At 41.7% G+C, this 19,106-nt stretch overlaps 1 protein-coding gene across 3 annotated transcripts in view; it reads left to right on the plus strand.

Moving 5' to 3' along the window:
- The first annotated feature begins 844 nt into the window (after positions 1-844).
- FBXO11 (F-box protein 11) overlaps positions 845-19,106 on the plus strand; it is a 68,907-nt gene continuing 50,645 nt past the window's right edge. For 2 of the 3 annotated variants that reach the window (XM_042442126.1, XM_042442136.1), the window contains exons 1-2: positions 845-997; positions 1,179-1,260. In XM_042442126.1, the coding sequence (XP_042298060.1) occupies positions 890-997; positions 1,179-1,260 (190 nt within the window). In that variant the 5' untranslated portion in view covers positions 845-889. Of the gene's footprint in view, positions 998-1,178; positions 1,261-19,073; positions 19,093-19,106 lie in introns of those variants that run through there. The other variant, XM_042442144.1, reaches the window with a different exon arrangement.

Raw genomic sequence — 19,106 nt, forward strand, 5'->3', positions numbered from 1 at the left:
CATGTGTGGTGATGTACAATAATTTGCTGATCAGTAGGGCAGTGAGTATGTATGGGGCTTAGTCAGAAGATTGAATGGCTCAGTAATGGACTACTAAAGATGATTAAACAGGCAGCAGAAAACTGATAAAACTACTGAAAACAATATTTTTTTAGCTTTTAGATGGTCATATACTGTAATTGAAATTAAGTCAGTTTAACCCATTGTACAAATTGACTTTTTAGTATAGGAACTAAGTATAGAGGGCTGTATCATACGGTAGAGAAAAACAACAATTTTCTGACTTTTACCCTCTTCCTTGGTGAAGCATGTGGGGGAGTTTGTAGGTAAGAACATATGAAGAACCATTTTAGACAAGACTTAGAGCATGTTTAGTCTAGCATTTTGTATTTGAAGTAGTCAGCTGAATGCCTATGGGAAGGTTTCTATTTGAGATGGAATTTAGTTAGTTCTGCCCTCATATTTGATTTTTATTTTGCTATTTTATTCCTCCTTTCTCTTTTGTGTCTCTTCCCACTGTTATCCTTGAATATTTTGTTCTTTTTGCAGTACAACTTTATCCATTTTCTTGGGCCTTCAAATCTTTAACATTCAGATCTATAATTTTTCTATAGTTTACAGCAGCAAGTGTTTGAGATTGAAGAAATAATTATGTCATTTATTACTTATAGTTAACTACTTTTATGAATTCTAGAGGGGGGTTTTTGCATTGTGGATAATCTGTACTGTAGGTTTGAGTATAATAATTCTTGTTATTTTTTTAAAATAATACTGTCAACTTTAGTATGCTTTAAGATAAACAGGGTTAATTATTTTGATATGAAAGTTATAGTCTTATAACTTTTTTCTTTTCTTTTGTTTCTTCGCAGATGATGATGTACCTGCAGATATGGTTGCAGAAGAATCAGGTCCTGGTGCACAAAATAGTCCATACCAACTTCGCAGAAAAACTCTTTTACCTAAAAGAACAGCTTGCCCTGCAAAGAGCAGCATGGAGGTAACTTAAAATTAATTATACTTTCAATTATACTTTTAGGTCTCTTAAAATGGGTGCATAACACATTGGGCAATGTTTGATCTTTAAGAAAAAGGCTGCTGGGGAATTTTTTTTTGATAAACTTGACCATTCCTAATGTGTGTCTTTGAAAGTTTACTGTATTTTCCTAAAAATTTGCCAGGGTGCTTCTACTTCAGCCACAGAGAACTTTGGCCATCGTGCAAAACGTGCTAGAGTATCTGGAAAATCACAGGATTTATCAGGTAATTGCCTTTTGTGGTAACTGGAAGGACAAAAATGTTTCTTCTGCAAATGCTTCTTTTAAATCATGTCAACATTTAAAAAAAATCAGAAAAATGTTAGGGTGGTAATAATAAGCAAGCATTTTTACTTTTCTTCTGTCAAAGAAGGTTACTTGAATATGTTAGCAGTTTGCTTGAGGTGATGGTGATGATGTGTGTGGGAGAGGGGGAGGGAGAGAGAGAGAGAGAGAGAAGCTTCTAATTCATCATACAGAAAAAGAGAAGAATTAGATTTTTCATTTACTCGGGAGGAGCCAATGCTTGGAATGGGCAATGGATAAGGAATACCAGCTGTTGACCTTTAATATACAATATGACTAAGACAAATAAAAAAATTAATGTTAACCAGTACATTACAGTCCTGCCTTTTTCAGAGATGGTAAACCTAGTCTTCATTTTACCACTGTTCCTCACACAACTGCTGCAAGTTGAATCGAACATCTGAAATGATAGGGATTGCTCTCATTCAACTTGAAACAGCTGCAGGAGGAGCAGATGTAAGGCCTGGTAAAGTAAAGGCTGGTAAAGCGGCTGCTTAGCAGCTGCCCCTCATTCTCCTGTGTTTCTAAAGGTAATATTCTGCACAACTTCACGCTGTTGGTTGTAACTTTCAAAAAAATTTAATGGCTTGTGCTGTGTGTCTGTCAAAGACTCAGCCTGATGAATCTAAACTTTGCTGAGGTATTCTGAGTGAGCTGGCTTCAGTTATTGCTCTGTGCTGTAAGCTAGAGCAATAAGGAGCAGGGGAAGGCCTGTGGTTCTTGAGGTTCGAAGAATCTCACATTGAGGTTTGCCAATGTCTTTTATGTTCTTCAGAAAGCTAAGTGGGGTGCTTTTTTTAAAAAAGTACAACTTTGAGACATTCTCCAACATCTGAATTCAGTTGATCACACACCTATAATAAATACTGCTCAGTAACACTCAGGTTCTTTCCTTATTTAATAAGCATTGTATTAAAAAAATTAATATTGCTCCTAGTAGCTATGTCAGATGTCCCTTGAAATATCTTGCTAACTGTGGTGATAAATTGGAATAAACAATCCTTCAGTGAAACTTTCTACTTCGTTTTGTTAAATGAGTTCATTATATCTGGAAGCAATCCTTCATGTGTCTATACTATTTTTTCTTATGATGTTAACTTTCCCTGCCATTTCAATTAAATAACTGAATTTTTTTCTAAGGGCCAGCTCCCTCAGCTTGCTCTTTGAGCTGTAGATCCTGTCTGTCTTTGGTTGCTATAGAGACAAAAAACATTAGAGACAAGAAACATACTAACATGTTTTTTTTAAAAAGAAAAGATCACAGCTGAGATACTTTTATATGCTATACTATGGGGAGGAAGTATAATGTCTAAGCTGCACTATAGTGTTCTGTAACTTACATTTTGTATCTTAGTACTTCCCCCCCCCCCCGAATCTTGTACAAATTTAAAATTGAAAACACAAAATTGTCAGACTTGATCCCCTTAAATTTCAGCTTTTTGATACTCTTTTTTGGCTCACTGAGTGGAAGTTTATGTACAGTTTTTATTGTCCTTTCAAGGAAAAATCATCTTAAGTTTGATATTATCAGTTTTAATTTATATACGAAAAAATGTCTTACAGTGCCTTTCTATACATGTCTCTCAGAAATAAGACTACTGTTAACAATGGAACTTTTTACAACTGTGAATTTAAAATATAAATATAAAAACTCTCTAACATTAAAAATTTAAATTGATGTTAGAAGGTTTTTATATTCATATTTTTAATCTACAGTTGTAAATAAGTGCCTTTGTAATTAGTAGTCTTATTTCTGAGAGACATGTATAGGAAGCCACTGTAAGATATTTTTTGTATATAAATTAAAACTGATAACATCAAACTTAAGATGATTTTTCCTTGAAAGGATAATAAAAATGTTGTACATGCATTTTAGATGTAATAACGTATTCTGTTGATTTTAATTCAGAGATATAAAAAGCCTGAAAAACCCACAAAAAACTGTGTAAAATTATCACTTGAATCTGAAATCTCAGCAGATATCTTTTCATGGGACACTCTCACAGAAAAGTCAATATTTGCTACTTTCAATTAATTATAATTTTATCTATATTATCACCAAAAAAGAGGATAACATAATCAGATTCCCTGTTTTGAAATCCATCCATTTCCTGAACATGTATGCATAGTAACTTTTTGTTGTAATAAATAAAACATACTGGTTTGTAATTAAACAGTTAAACAGAGCTTAATAGACCAAGGAGTGCAAACTAAAAATATTGAATGCTTCACTTGTTGCTCCTTTGGCCTGTTAATGTAGTGACAGAATGTGAGTGCAGTTGGATATAAGCCTACTCAGAAGAAAGTCCTGTTGAATTCAGTGGGAATTACAGTTCAGCCAGCTGGTCTAGAATTTACATTCGAAGGCTACACTAACTCATGTGGAAGTAAATCCCATTCAAATCTGTGGGACTTTAGTAGACATGTATAGGATTGCACTGTAAATACAATTTTTCAAATTTACTTTCCCTGTCTCTCTCTCTCTCTCTCTCTCTCTCTCTCTCTCTCTCTCTCTCTTACAAATCAAAACAGATTTTAACTGCATGTATTATTCTTTTCTAAAAAAAAGTACAAGTACAAATTTCAACACATTTATCCAAGATGGGTTATACGTGTAATATAGTTTAAAAAGTAGTACACTGGTGCCTCGGGATACGAAATGATCGGGTTACAAAATTTCCGGGATACGAAAAAGTTGGATTGGCAAAAACTGTTTCGGGTTACGAAATATTTTTCGGGTTATGAAATTCATTTCGGCGCGAAATTCAAATGCTGCAAAGTGCAGCTATAGGCTTTCCAGTGCTAACGGAAAGCCTTTTCGGGTTACGAAATTTTCGGGTTACGAAAGGAATGGCGGAACGAATTAATTTCATAACCCGAGGCACCAGTGTATAATGGCTTTCTAAAATGAAATTAATTTTTAAAAATGGTTTTATGTACATTGAAAATTTGTCAAGCAGCCATATTATAATTGATTGGTAAGTTCTCCTCCACCAGTGTGTGCGTGGGTGGTATAGAAGTATAGAACATATTCTGATCATATTGGGGATTCCACTTAAATAAGGATTAGAATAGTGTTTGGGGTTAGAATGTAATGTACACTTCATGTATTTCCTGACTCTATGAGAATTCCAGTACTCCATACTCCCATTGGGTCAACCAGTTGCAACCAGCACATAACAACTTTCAGTTTGCTGCATCGTAAATGAGGTGGGTTGTTTCTTGTCCCAGTAAAATTGAATTGGCTGCAACAGAGAAGTACAGTCCCAATTTGTGGGTGATCCTTTTCGGACACCCCCCCCCCCCCATGAAAACAATGACTCACAAATATTTGAGTCACATTGAAAGTAATGGAATTTCATGAGAAAACTAAATTAGATAGTAAATTCAGCAACCATCTGCTGAGAAAATCTTTGATGAGAATTTGGTTAAGGTATAAGAAGAAGTGGTGTATGAAAATCCCATTATGGGTATCTACTAATGAAGCTATATTTTCAAGGGAAGAATTTGGGAAAAACATATGGGTGACATATGCGGAAATAACAAAACTTGAAAAAGTAAAAAGGGTAATAAAAACACAGGAGCAATTATTGATGGAAGGATACTCATGTAATTGGTTTGCGTTCAGACAAATAAGAGAGAAATTTATAATGGATATGAAAGAAGAAGGAATCGGATTAGTAGAAGATGAGTTAGAAAAGGTAATCAAGGATCGAAATAAACAGATATCAAAATTAAATAGATTAATAGCCAGGTTTGAATTGGAAGATGAAATTGTAAAAGAATTTATGTTGAAATGGGCAAAAGATTTAAAGAAATGATTCAATTAGAGGAATGGGAGAGACTTTGGAAAGAAGAAATCAACTTACAAGTGTTGAACTAAGGGAAAACATATACAAATCAATGTATAGGTGGTACCTAACCCCATTTAAATTGTCAAAAATGTTTAAACAGAATAAGAATACTTGCTGGAAATGTCACAAGGAAAGTAGGAACATACTTACATATGTGGTGGAATTGTCCTAAATCTATAAAATTCTGGAAAAGTATCCATGAAGAATTAAAGAAAATATTTAAATTTGATGAAAGACCTAGTGCTAAGATGTACCTTTAGAATATGACAGACAACCTAAAGCTGGAAAAGAAAAAAGAAAAGATTTTATTAATTAACATTAATAGTGGCAGGAACAGTGTTCGCCAGCTACTGGAAGAAAGAAGAATGTCCCACAATAGAGGAATGGTGATTAAAGATGATGGATCTGTATGAAATTGACAAATTATTGTATCTGGAGAAAAATGGATCACAAGAAGAACTCTATAATGAATGGAAAATATGGCAGGAATATATGCAACGAGAAAAAAAGGGAGAACCACTTAGGAACTGGGAATCTTAAATGCTTAAAAACAACTATAGGTCAAATTAGATGGTAGAAAAGGTAGAAAAAGGTAGAAACAGTAAAATTAAATAAGGAAGCAAGTCCGAATTAAATAACATAGTAATCATTTAGAACTATTTAGGAACTATTAAGTAAATATATCAGATCTGAGAAGATATCTATAAAACACACTACAAATAGTACCAATGTGGGCAGATAATTATTAACAATCAAATGTTGGCACAAAAGTATAGTGTTTAAGATTATGAATCCACTGGTAGTATAAAAAGGTTACCAGTAGTTAAGAGTTCAGTATATTAAAGTAAGTTTATACAGGAAGGTTTCAGTAATCAAGGAAGTTTAACAAAGTTCAGAAGAAGAAGAACTGGAATGTAACTGTGATAGTAATTCACTATTTAAGTGTGGATTTTGTACAATCTGTCTTCAAAACATTGTGTTAAATTTTGTTTTAATATAAAAAATATTTTTTTAAAAAAGAAAGTAATGGTGAGGTGGGTGTGTGCTACCATTTTATCCCTCCCTCCCTGTCCATTATGCAAAGAGCGAGACCGTGGATTCCCAAGTCTGCAAAAGAGAGGGACAAGTGTCAAAAAGCTTTAGACACTGGCAAAAAGCATTAGATTTGTTGAGACATATTTTGTTTTGTGTTTGCAAAAGAAACAACTGTATATGGCAAGCTGAGATTAGAGGCAATTGTTTGCAGCTCTTCAAGTGATAAAGCAGCAGAATACCTATATTGTATATATCGGGGTAGGCAACCTTTTTGAGCCGGGGGCCGGGTTGCTGTCCCTCAGGCGACTGGGGGGGGGCCGAAGCCGGGGGTGGAGCTTCAACCCTCCGGGGTGGGGCCACGTGCCGGGGGTGGAGCTTCCACCCTCCGGGGTGGGGCCGTGTGCCAGGGGTGGAGCTTCCACCCTCCGGGGCGGGGCCGTGTGCCGGGGTGGAGCTTCCACCCTCCGGGGGCCAGGCCTCCCCATCTTTGCTGGCCCCTGACGGGGCCCCAGGCCCCGTCAGAGACCAGCAAAAAACCTGGTGGGGGCCGCCAGCGCTGGAGGGCCCCAGCGACGGCACTGGGTCTCCCAGAGGGCCCCTGCCGCCGTCGGAGCCCTCATGGAGGGCCCCAGCAACCGCACGGGGCCCGCCAGAAGCCCCCTGCCGCCGTCAGAGCCCTCCTGGAGGGCCCCAGCGACGGCAGCGCGCCTCCTAGAAGCCTGCCGCCGCGGCCGCCTGTTGCAGCTTTTCGCCGCTCTGGGTGCCTCCATTTTGGGTGAAAAAATGGCAGCGCCCATAGCTGCCTCTGGGGCTATGGGCGCCACCATTTTTTCGCCCAAAATGGCGGTGAAGTCTTGCGCGACCTCACCGCCATTTTGCCACCCAAAATGGCGATGCCCAGAGCAGCAAAAAGTTGTGACGGGTGGCGGCAGCGGCAACAGCAGCCAGGGGCCGGTCGGCAGGCCTCCGCGGGCCGCATCCATTGCCAACCCCTGGTATATATAGTACTTTGTGAATTCTGCAGCAAAATATAACACTAGCTGACTAAAATGTCCCATGGAGCATGAGGGTTAAATATAAATGCATTTTTAGGTTACTAAATCTGCAGTATGTATGTTTTATAATAGGTAAAGTGTAAGCACTTACAATTGAACAAACACAATTTGTTCTAAGAATCTTTCTTTCTTTCTGATTGCCTGTGTTGGAATACACCAGAACTGAAATAGCATAAAAATCTGTGTTCCAGTAATTCACAGCTGTATGGATTTTAAAACTGACCTCACTTGTTAATTGATGACCGCTGTTTCCCATGTTGCCATTTATGCCTGCACCAGCATATCATAGTTGCAAACCTATATGTTCCCTGGATCCATTGACGTTTAATCTGCTCCAGATATAGAAAACTCAGAATTCTAGGTTTATACTGGGCTCATTCCCACTGCAGTTTGCTCCGAAGCAGGATTCTCTTTCCTATTTGAAACCACTTCTGATCCTCATTGGATCGATTCCAGGAGGAAAGAAACGGGTCAAACACAAATAACCCGGGGTTACTTGGTAGTACATTTTTTGCAGTACTTTTTAGAAGACTCGGTTCTCAAGCAAGGCAAATAAGTGGGAACGCCAGTTCAGAATCAATTCTTTCTCAGAGGAGGGAAAAATGGCAGAGGGGTGTTTACCATCCCTTATCCATTTTTGACAGCTCCACCATTCCCCTCCCCATCAGTGCTGCCTTTGTACTTTTTTTAAAGATAGATTCATCGATTGAATGATTTTGCAGCTACTTGTCTTTGCAAGTAGTTGCAAAAGCATTAAATTGATTAATCTATTTTTTAAAAAAAGACCCTCCCCCTTCATGCTCGTTCCTTGGCACCCACTCAGGTACAACAGGCACACACCTTCTTCCCAATCCCGCTCTCCTCCTTCTGGGTCCCCCAAGCTTGCCTTGCTGCCACTGCCACCTTATGCCTGGTTCTTGCTGGGCTTCCGGCACTGCTACTGTGCCTGCTGTGCTGCCGCCATTTGCCCAGTGCTTGCCAGGCTTCCAGTACTGCAGGCACCGGTGCCTGGCCAGGGCCCCTTACTGCTGGATGCCACAACGGGTGGAGTTGTCTCTTCCATGGGGGAAGGAGGGACAAGGGAAGGAAAGAAGGAAGGAAAAGAAGGGGGAGAGGGAGAAGGAAATAAGGAAGAAAGGAAGAGCAGAGGGGGGAGAAGAGGGAGAGAGAGAGAGAGAGAGAGAGAACAGTAGCAATAGCCCTTTGAAGGGGTTCTGGGGGGGGGGGCGCAACCGGCTCATGTAATGGGAATGACAAGCATCCCCAGCAAAAGAAGCGATTCTACAAAAGGTCACTTCTCATAAGTGAGAACGAGGGACCTTTTTTAATCGCTTCACACAGCGGAGCAAAGCGGATCGGAATGTGGTTTATTCCGCCAGTGCGAATGACCCCTTAGTAGTGATAAAATAGTCTATAACTTAGCAAAACAGTTCAGGAGTGGCCTATAAAAGGGGCCTATGTCCTTTGCTGTCAACTCTTAATACAAAGCCCCCGGAAACAGCCAAATGTTCACATCTGAGACATGGCAGTGAATCACTCAGTTGGAGTGACTGCAGTTGGAGTAAATGTTGCTCAGATGTCCCTCAGCATTTTTCATGGTCCTCAATTTCCCACTAAACTGTGATTTCTTTATTTTTTTTTATTAATTGCTGTTTTCTATACAGTGGTGCCTCGGGTTACGAAAATAATTCGTTCCGCGGCACCGTTCGTAACCCGAAAAGCCTTCGTAAGCCGAAAACCCATAGGCGCTAATGGGGAAAAAAGCCGCGGCTCTGCCGCGGCTCCATTTAAAACAGCGCCGGAGTTTTTTCGTAACCCGAAAAAACTTTCGTAACCCGAAACAATAAATCCCTATGGGATTTATTCGTATCCTGAAAAATTCGTAACCTGGGTATTTCGTATCCCGAGGTACCACTGTAGTTATATTTGTTCAACATAATCTGTCAGTCTTTTTTCCCACCCCAGCAAAAAAAGTTTTTTATGTCCTCATGACAACACCCCAGTTTACTCTGCCTCACAAGTAATAATCGAATGGGGTGGGGGAAGTTGGGAAGCAATTGAACTCTGTGGGATGGCCCTGGCAGCTTTTTTCCATGACAAACCTATGCCCACGATACAGTGGGTTAACAGTGATGGAGTTGCTTTTTGTTTTGTCTACTTTTTGACTAGTCCTCCATAATGTCAAGTAGAAATGACAAACTTGTTCCTATTTTAAAACAATGAAAAGAAGAAGAAGAAGCCAGGGCCATCCCTGGATACAGAGGGCCGACTGTATATATATTCACCCTCTCTCTCAAAACCTGAGTTTCTTCATTTGAGGATTTTCTGTTGTGAGAAATGATACTGTGACCACTCCAGTTCAGGAACTTCCATGGGAACTCTTTGATTCAGCCACAGTGTGTTGTGCTGTCATGTGTAGCATATTTGATCAAGTAAGAGTGTTTTGGGTGTTCAATTGGCACTGGCAGCAATCACATTTGAATACTTGGTCTTCACTAATACAGGTGACTGTCACCTTGTCCATTCCTGTTGCTTTTGTGCAACAGGAATCCCCTACATGTAGACAACTATTGTCATAGTATATTGAGCAAAGTGAATAAGGAGAGTTGTTAAGCCAATGCATCATTTTCTCAAGCTGCAGAGATATGAAGAACACACACATAGGTTATGGGAGTTGGAATGCTGTGGACATGTTAGGGTATAGAGGAGATGAAAGAGGTTCATGAGCTGAACTTACTATTCTTCTTCATGGTCTCTGTGATTCAGTACACAATTTGGAACCTTCTAGAGCTATTACATCAGCTTTTTGGCTATAACCCTGTCCATCCTCTAGGTGCACAGCACATTTCCTGCCTTCTGTTCCTTTTTGTCCACTGTGTTAGTATCAAAGGAACTGTTCAGAGCTATTCTTTTTTGCTTTCGTTAGTGAATTTTAAACAATTCTGACTTCTTGCTACTGCTGGATATTCCCTCAAATTTGAGACGTCCACCTCTTCTACTGTCCAGACAGTCAAAATGGCACAAGAAGAGAAAGAGGTCAAAGCAGGCTGATGATTATTCCCATCTACAATCTTCTATTCTAGCTGTCTCAGAACAGGTTCCACTGCCCATTTGGCCTCAGACAGCACTGGGTGTAGAAAACTTAGTGCTGATCTCAGTGGATTCTCTGTAGTCTTCTCCAGAGCCTGAGAAACAGGCAAGACCTTTCATGCTACAGTCATTGTCTATTATGTGAGTGCAGGTTGGTTCTGCTTCAGGGGAAGATATAGTTGACCCTCCTTCTGCTTGGTTGATCGTGGCAGAGAGGGCACACTTTCTCAGCCAGCGCCTGCTGTTCAGATAGGGCAACCAGCCTGTGTAATACTTCCACCCGTTCCTTCTTGGGCCCAGCCGCCAGTCCAAAAAGCCCACCCTTCCTGCTTGGGTTGTTTCTCCCTTTTCTACGTCTGAAGATAAGTTGGTTTCATCATTGCTTTTGTCAGATATGCCATAGGAGGTATCAATTCCTTTGAAGAGCAAATGCTCTGTACAGCACAAGCTCTGGACCTGCAATTCAAACACAAAGAAGTTGAGCCAACTGACCCAGTCTATAGCTGAATCGAAAGTAAAGTGCCAACATCTGCTTTGATTCCACACATTCTATTCCTCAAATTGTTTGCAGGTGCTGGGCTACCACATTCACAATTCCATGCACGTCAAAAAAGATTGATGGATTGTATTGGGTGTCAGACTCAGATTCGGATTAGTTTATGAACCCAAAGTCCATTGTGGTAGAGGCAGCTCAATCTAAATCTTACAGAAGAAACACACCACGCCCTCTGGTATGGAAAGCAGGAAGCTTGGCATGGCCAAAAAGTTCTACTCTTCATCAACTTTCTGCTTCAAGTGTGCTAATTATGAGGCTTGTATGGGGGCTTACTAGCAGCACCAGTGGAAGCAGATGACTCCCTCTCTGACCAGGGTTCCTGATAAGGGCAAATGGCTAGCTACTGCTATACAATCTTGAAGCCCATTCTTTAGCCACCCAGCAGATAAACTCTGCCTGTCATGTAGCCAGCTGCACTGCTGAGACTTTGGTAGGCCTTATGGAGGCACATGTGGTTGAGATTGTCAAGTTTGTCAAATTGAGCAAGGACAACAGTTTAAGTTTGCTCTTCAACTAGAAGAGCTTGTTTAGTGTGGAATCATAGAATCATAGAGTTGGAAGAGACCGCAAGGGCCATCCAGTCCAACCCCCTGCCATGCAGGAAATCCAGATCAAAGCATCCCCGACAGATGGCCATCCAGCCTCCGTTTGAAGACCTCCAAGGAGGGAGACTCCACTACACTCCTAGGAAGTGTGTTCCACTGTCGGACAGCCCTTACTGTCAGGAAATTCCTCCTAATGTTGAGGTGGAATCTCTTTTCCTGCAGCTTGCATCCATTGCTCCGGGTCCTAGTCTCTGGAGCAGCAGAAAACAAGCTTGCTCCCTCCTCAATATGACATCCCTTCAAATATTTAAACAGGGCTATCATATCACCTCTTAACCTTCTTTTCTCCAGGCTCAACATACCCAGCTCCCTAAGGCGTTCCTCATAGGGCATGGTTTCCAGACCTTTCACCATTTTAGTCGCCCTCCTTTGGACACGCTCCAGTTTCTCAATGTCCTTTTTGAATTGTGGCGCCCAGAACTGGACACAATATTCCAGGTGGGGCCTGACCAGAGCAGAATATAATGGCACTATTACTTCCCTTGATCTAGACACTATACTTCTATTGATGCAGCCTAAAATCGCATTGGCCTTGTTAGCATCGCACTGTTGACTCATGTTCAACTTGTGGTCTACTTGGACTCCTAGATCCCTTTCACATGTTGTCTCCTTAAGCCAGGTGTCCCCCATCCTATATCTGTGCATTTCATTTTTTCGCCCTTGGTGCAGTACCTTACATTTCTCCGTGTTGAATTTCATTTTGTTAGCTGTGGCCCAGCTTTCTAATCTATTAAGGTCATTTTGAATTTTGATCCTGTCCTCTGGAGTATTAGCTATTCCTCCTAATTTGGTGTCATCTGCAAATTTGATAAGTATTCCCTCAATTTTTCCCTCCAAGTCATTGATAAAGATGTTGAACATTACTGGGCCCAGGACAGAGCCCTGTGGGACCCCACTGGTCACTTCTCTCCAGAATGAAAAGGTGCCATTGTTGAGCACCCTTTGGGTTCGTCCGGTCAACCAGTTACAAATCCACTTAACAGTTGCCTTGTCTAGCCCACATTTTACAAGCTTGTTTGCAAGAATGTCATGGAGACCTTTGTCAAAGGCCTTACTGAAATCAAGATATACTATATCCACAACATTCCCTTCATCTACCAAGCTGGTAATTTTATCAAAGAAAGAGATTAGATTTGTCTGGCATGACTTGTTTCTCTGAAACCCATGTTGACTTTTTGTGATTATGGCATTGCCTTCTAGATGTTCACAGATTCTCTGTTTAATGATCTGCTCTAGAATCTTTCCTGGTACTGATGTCAGACTAACTGGACGATAATTGTTGGGATACTCTTTCTTCCCCTTTTTGAAGATAGGGACAACGTTTGCCCTCCTCCAGTCTGCTGAGACTTCTCCTGTTCTCCAGGAGTTTTCAAAGATTATTGCCAATGGCTCCAATATTACATTTGCCAGTTCTTTTAATACCCTTGGATGTAGCTCATCTGGTCCTGCAGACTTAAATTCATTTAGGTTAAACAGGTATTCCTGTACTATCTCTTTACTTATTTTGTGCTGAAATTCCCCTATTCTGTCTTCTGTGCCATTATCCTCAGGTTGAGCACCCTTTGCCTTTTCTGAGAAGACTGAGGCGAAGAAAGTGTTGAGTAATTCTGCCTTTTCTCTGTCTTATGTTAGCATTTTGCTTAACCTCTCTAGCAAGCCTGAGTTCATTCTGCGCTTTAGCTTTTCTGACCTTATCTCTACACTTGCTAGCTATTTCTTTGAATTCCTCTTTGGTGATTTCCCCATTTTTCCATTTCTTATACATGTTCCTTTTAAAATTTAGCTGAGCTGAAAGTTCCTTTGTCATCCATCCTGAGTTCTTGCGACACCTCCCATTTTTCTTTCTCACTGGAACTGTTTTAATTTGTGCCTTCAGTATCTCCCTTTTGAGAAACTCCCATCCATCTTGAACTCCCTTCTCTTTTAGTATTCCTGACCATGGGATCGCCCCCAGTATTTCTCTAAGTTTACTGAAATCCGCTCTCCTGAAGTCTAGAATGCGTGTCTGACTATGCCTGGTTTCTCCTTTCCACTGTATAACAAACTCCAGGAGAACATGGTCACTTCCACCTAAGGATCCCACCACTTGCACCCCATTAACCAAGTCATCCTTGTTGGTTAGGATCAGATCTAAAATAGCTGATTCCCTTGTTGCCTCTTCCACCTTTTGGACCATGAAATTGTCTCCAAGGCAAGTGAGGAATTTACTAGACCTTGAGGATCTGGCTGAGTTTGACTTCCAACAAATATCAGGGTAGTTGAAGTCACCCATCACTACTACATCTCTCCTTTCTGAGTGTGTGGTCATCTGTTCTAGAAAGGCATCATCCAATCCCTCCGTCTGACTTGGGGGTCTGTGGTAGACTCCCACCATAACATCCTTGTTGTTTCCCTGCCCTTTAATTTTTATCCAGATGCTCTCCACCTGGCTTCCAGGATTGATGTCCTAGATCTCTTCACTGGTGTAAATGTCCCTGACATATAGGGCTATTCCTCCTCCTTTCCTGTTTGGCCTGTTTCTCTTGAAAAGGTTATACCCCCCTATTTCCACATTCCAATCATGAGACTCATCCCACCAGGTTTCAGTGATGCCTATTATATCATATTTGCTTTGTGGTACTAGGAGTTGAAGTTCTTCGTGCTTATTTCCCATGCTCTGTTCATTAGTGTAGAGGCATCTAAGACCATGTGTTCCCTTTACTTGCTGCCTGTGCAAGTTCTTTTGCCTCCCACTGTTGGGTCCTTGCACTGTTTGTCTTGTTCCCTCTCTGTCAGTTTGACTATCTTCTCCAGCCTTTTTGCCTTCTAGAATACTGTCTCCCTCCCCCACATAACTCAGTTTAAAGCCCTCCTGATCAAATTCTTGAGGCTATTGACAAAAATGTTTTTGCCAACTGGCGTGAGATGCAACCCATCCCTTGCCTCATGGAACCGCAACCCATGGTCCAAGAATCCAAATCATTCTTGGCAGCACCATCTACAGAGCCAGTTATTTACATCCGCTATTTTCTTCTCCCTTCCTGGACCATGCCCTTCAACTGGGAGAAGAGAGGAGATGACAACCTGTACATCCATCTCTTTCAACTTCCTACCTAAAGCCTCATAATCCCTTATGATATTCTGAAGGCTATGCCTTGCAGTATCATTGGTTCCCACATGAACCAAAAGAAAGGGGTAATGGTCAGTAGGCTTGACCAGTCTTGTCAGCCTCTCTGTCACATCACGGATCTTTGCCCCAGGGAGACAGCACACCTCCCGAGACATCTTGTCAGGCCCACAAACCACTGGTTCAGTGCCTCTCAGCAAAGAGTCCCCGATGACCACCACACGCCTCCTCTGAGGCTTAGCAGCGGCCGTTCCCTTTGGTGGAGCTCTCTGGGTCCCCTGCTCTGTCCCTGAGGTCTGTCTCTGCTGTTGTTCCTCATCATCCTTGATAGTAGAGAGAGATTGAAATCGATTCTGTAGCTGTAAGCTTACAGAATGTTCCCTGGTTTCCCTACTTCTGTTTGTGACCTTCCTCCAACTATCTACTTCTGTTGTGTGTGAAGTGACCTCCTCTTCCCCAGCAACTTCCTCTGTGTGTTTCCTGTCGGTCCATGACCATCTGGTCCGTTCTGGTCAGGAAAACCTTTTCCTCCCTATGATGCTGAAGTGTAGCGACCTGGACCTCCAGCTGCTGTACTTTCTCTTCTAAGAGGGCTACCAACTTGCACTTGGGGCAGGTAAAGTTCCCCATATCCCTAGGCAAGAAGACAAACATCCCACAGGTGTTGCAGGTGACTGCAGCAGGGCCTTCAGTGTCCATATTGAGAAGTCTTAAGGAAACTCTGAACAAAACTGTGGGTTTCCCCTGCTAAACACAAGTGTAAATACCCCCTGATGGCTTGGCCTTTGTCCCCAAACTCTGTCCTTGAGTTCAATTCACTGGCCTTATAGTTATGTAGACTAGCTCCTTTCAGAGCAAGTCTGTGACTCACTTTCTCTGAGCAGAAGTACCCACAAGCCCCTTAAAGAAAAGGGAAAAGAAATTGTGGAAAATTAAAGGGCCCCCTCTAACAATGTTCCCAGGCCAGCTTCTCCTATGTACTTCAAATCCTCCTTGACTATATAACAATATTTTAAAAATAAAAATAAACAATTCTTTTTGATGTTTCACTCAGCACTGTTTGATGTTTCACCCAGCATTTAAAGAGAATTAGGCTTCTGTCCACTCCCACCAAGATCCACAACAATATCCCAAGTTTAAAAAGGTCAGATCTCACCAAAGCACATGGAGAGAGAAAACCGGCTTTCCTCTTGGAAAAGGTGAGTTAGAGATGGACAGGAAGCTGGAACTTACTCAGAAGATGCACACCATGGCCCATATGTTTGGCTTACCATCTCAAAACCAATATTTGTTCAGATCCTGTTACAGCTCGACCAGACAAACATCAACACCCAGGAGATTGCTTAGCACAACAACATACTGACAGTCTTGCACACAGGTTTTTCCACCTATGTTTTCCTGAAAGGCTTCTGTACCTACAAAGTACAATCAGTCCTACAAGAAAAGGTCTCAGAAACAGGGCAAACAGAGGATTTGACTGCTTGGACGCTCTCTTCCCCACATCCTCCCTACAGTTTGGCAACAGACTTACCTTACTACCACCAAAACTGGGCTGCTGTTACATCAGACACCTGGCTCCTCAACATTGCTATAGAATTCTCTGGCTACTCTTCTGCAAGGGTGATCATTATTGCCCCCCCCCCCCCCCCCCCAGTCAGTGTTCCTCTCAAAGAAATTGCCATTCAGCTTCAGAAAGGCACTATTGAAACCATCCTGGTACCATTAATTTCATAGGGGTTTTTCTCCTGCTTCATCACGTCCACAAAAGACAAAAGACTCAGTCCAGTTCTGGACCTTCCCGACATCAATTCCGATATCTAGCTCAGATGGTTCAGGATAGACAGTCTCCCCCTGTCGCAAGAGGGGGATTTTTTTGTTTGGTGATGGATTTGAAAGACAAGTACACTGGTACCCCGGGATACGAACGCGCCGCGTTACGAATTTTTCGGGTTACGAAAAAAAACATTTAATTAATTATTTCCGGGTTACGAAGGTTTCCCCGGGTTGCGAAAAAAAGCCGGCACTATTTTAAATGGAGCCGCGGCGGAGCCGCGGCTTTTCCCCATTAGCGCCTATGGGGATTCGGCTAACGAAAGACTTCCGGGTTACGAAAATGGCGCCGGAACGAATTAATTTCGTAACCCGGGGGACGAGTGTACTTCTATGTTGGAATTTGACTATCATACAGGTCTTTCCTTTGTTTTGCTGTGGGAAGAAGGGGCTATTATTTTGCATCCTCCCTTTCAGACTGTCCACTGCCCCTTAGGTCTTTCTTTACAAAATACATGGTAGTGGTTGTGGATCAGAGGGTGTTGTGTTCTCTTGGGTCACTGACCAGCTCCTTGTTATGAATTTACAGGACAAGCTTCTCAATGACATTGAGTATGTGGTTTGACTTCTAGACTCATTGGGGCTCATTGTCAATTTTGAGCAATCTCATCTGATTCCCCCTCAGACAGGGAAGTTTATTACTGTACAGTGGATCCTTGTTATACGCTGGGGTTTGGTTCCAAGATCCCCCGTGTATAACAAAATCCGTGTATGCTCAAGTCCCATTAAGTATAATGACATAGCAAAATGGTGTCCCTAAGAAAAAATGGAACATCAAGGTAAATTTATACTTTTTTGGAACATTTTCAAACCGTGTATGCTTAAATCCGTGTATAAAAAATCCGTGTATAAGAAGGGCCAACTGTATATACTCGTTGAAAAATTTATACTACAAAGTTGACGCCAAAAACTTATGCATGAGTCAGTACGGTAATAAGATGGCAGGGCAAGGGAGCGTTTGCTCCTCATGCCTCTTCCCAGCTCCGTTACCTCCGAAGGGGGCAGCTGGGCTGGGAAGACGCAAGAACAAACCCTACCTCCCCAAGACTTCCCAGCCTGGTTGGCTCTGAAGGGGGCAGCTGGGCTGGGAAGACGCAAGGAGAGCAAGCCGGGCTTCCTTTTTATCACTGGTTATATGCCCTTCAGTTTTGTCCTCAACTTATCCATGAGTCATATTAAAATCCAGATTTTTGGCCCCAAAACTACCCTCAACTTATATATTAGGTCAACCTATACACGAGTATATACAGTATATTCTAGATTCATTGAAGTTTATTATATTCCAGATTTAGTATATTTTAGATTCACAGGCATGTGCAGCCTATCTTCTAGATAAATGGTACCAGTCCCTCTTAAATGTCACCTTAAAATGTTGAAACAATCCCAGGATGTGTGCAAAAACCATTTATGGTTTCAAGTATTTCATCAACTCTCATCAACTCTTGATGAGTTGTGCCATTGGCACAAATCATCAAGAGTTGAAGAACACCCTTCACCATACTGAAGAGTGTTCATCAATTCCTAGCATGGTGGTTCAATCCCAACAACATCTAGGCCTTTCCTTACTCTGCCGCTTGAAATTACAGTCATAACTGATGCATGTTTGGAGGGTTGGGGAGCACATACGACAGGCCTCTCAGTAAAAGGACAATGAATTCACAAGGAGAATGAACTGAACTCCACATCAATCCTCTAAAGATGCTGGTGGTGAAGAAAGCATTTTGGCACAAGGCAGGGTGGTTCAGTGGTTACCGACAACACCACATTACCTGAACAAATAAGCTGGAACAAAGCCCAGAACCCTACTCCAGTTTATACTCAGCCTGTGAAACTGGAGCATCAGCAGAGACATTTCCATAATCCATCTTCGCGAGAAAAAAAGTCTTTGCACATGCTCTTAACAAAATGTTGGATTCATGCCACGAATGGGTATTCCATCCTGATGTGCTATAACTGGTCTTCCGAGAGTTGAGTATCCTGGAGGTGGATACAACCATTGCAAGACATTTTCCCAGAACTCATCAAAGGATGTCATATGGCAATGCCTTCTTGTTTCACTGGGGAGGCTCCCATCATGTACATTTTGCTTCCATTTCTCCTCATCACCAGAGTGATAAGACAAAGAGATAAGACAAGAAGTATCCTGTTCATTCCCTGGTGGCCCAGGCAGCTGTAGTTTGCACCTCTTCTCCATCTGTCTTGAAGCAACAATCTCAAGCAAGTTCACATGTCCTCAAATTTCTTCTGTCTCTTTCTGACAGAGACCTTTCCCTACCTGTTTGCCATATTGGCTAACTTCCAGTTCATCAAGAAATCTTCCTGCCTCCAGAGCCCTTTGATGAAGAAATTCCTTAAGGGTTACAGGAATCTCCATCCTCCAGTCTTGGGACCAGCTCCTCAATATGGGGTCTTGAACAAGTGTTACTGTGTCTTTTCAGGATGCCTTTTGAGTCCATTGTGATCTTTGTCCACTTACCTGGAAGACAGCATTCTTGATGGTTGTTACATCTGCCAATAGAGCAGAAGAGCATGGTTTCCACCATTCACCTGGCTTATGAACTGGCCAAGAAGGATTCCTTGGTTCGTGTTAATAGCCATTCTACTAGGGCTATGACTATACAGTACGTATCATCTG

The sequence above is a fragment of the Sceloporus undulatus genome, chromosome 1, assembly GCF_019175285.1.
Source record: "Sceloporus undulatus isolate JIND9_A2432 ecotype Alabama chromosome 1, SceUnd_v1.1, whole genome shotgun sequence".
Lineage (NCBI taxonomy): Eukaryota > Metazoa > Chordata > Lepidosauria > Squamata > Phrynosomatidae > Sceloporus > Sceloporus undulatus.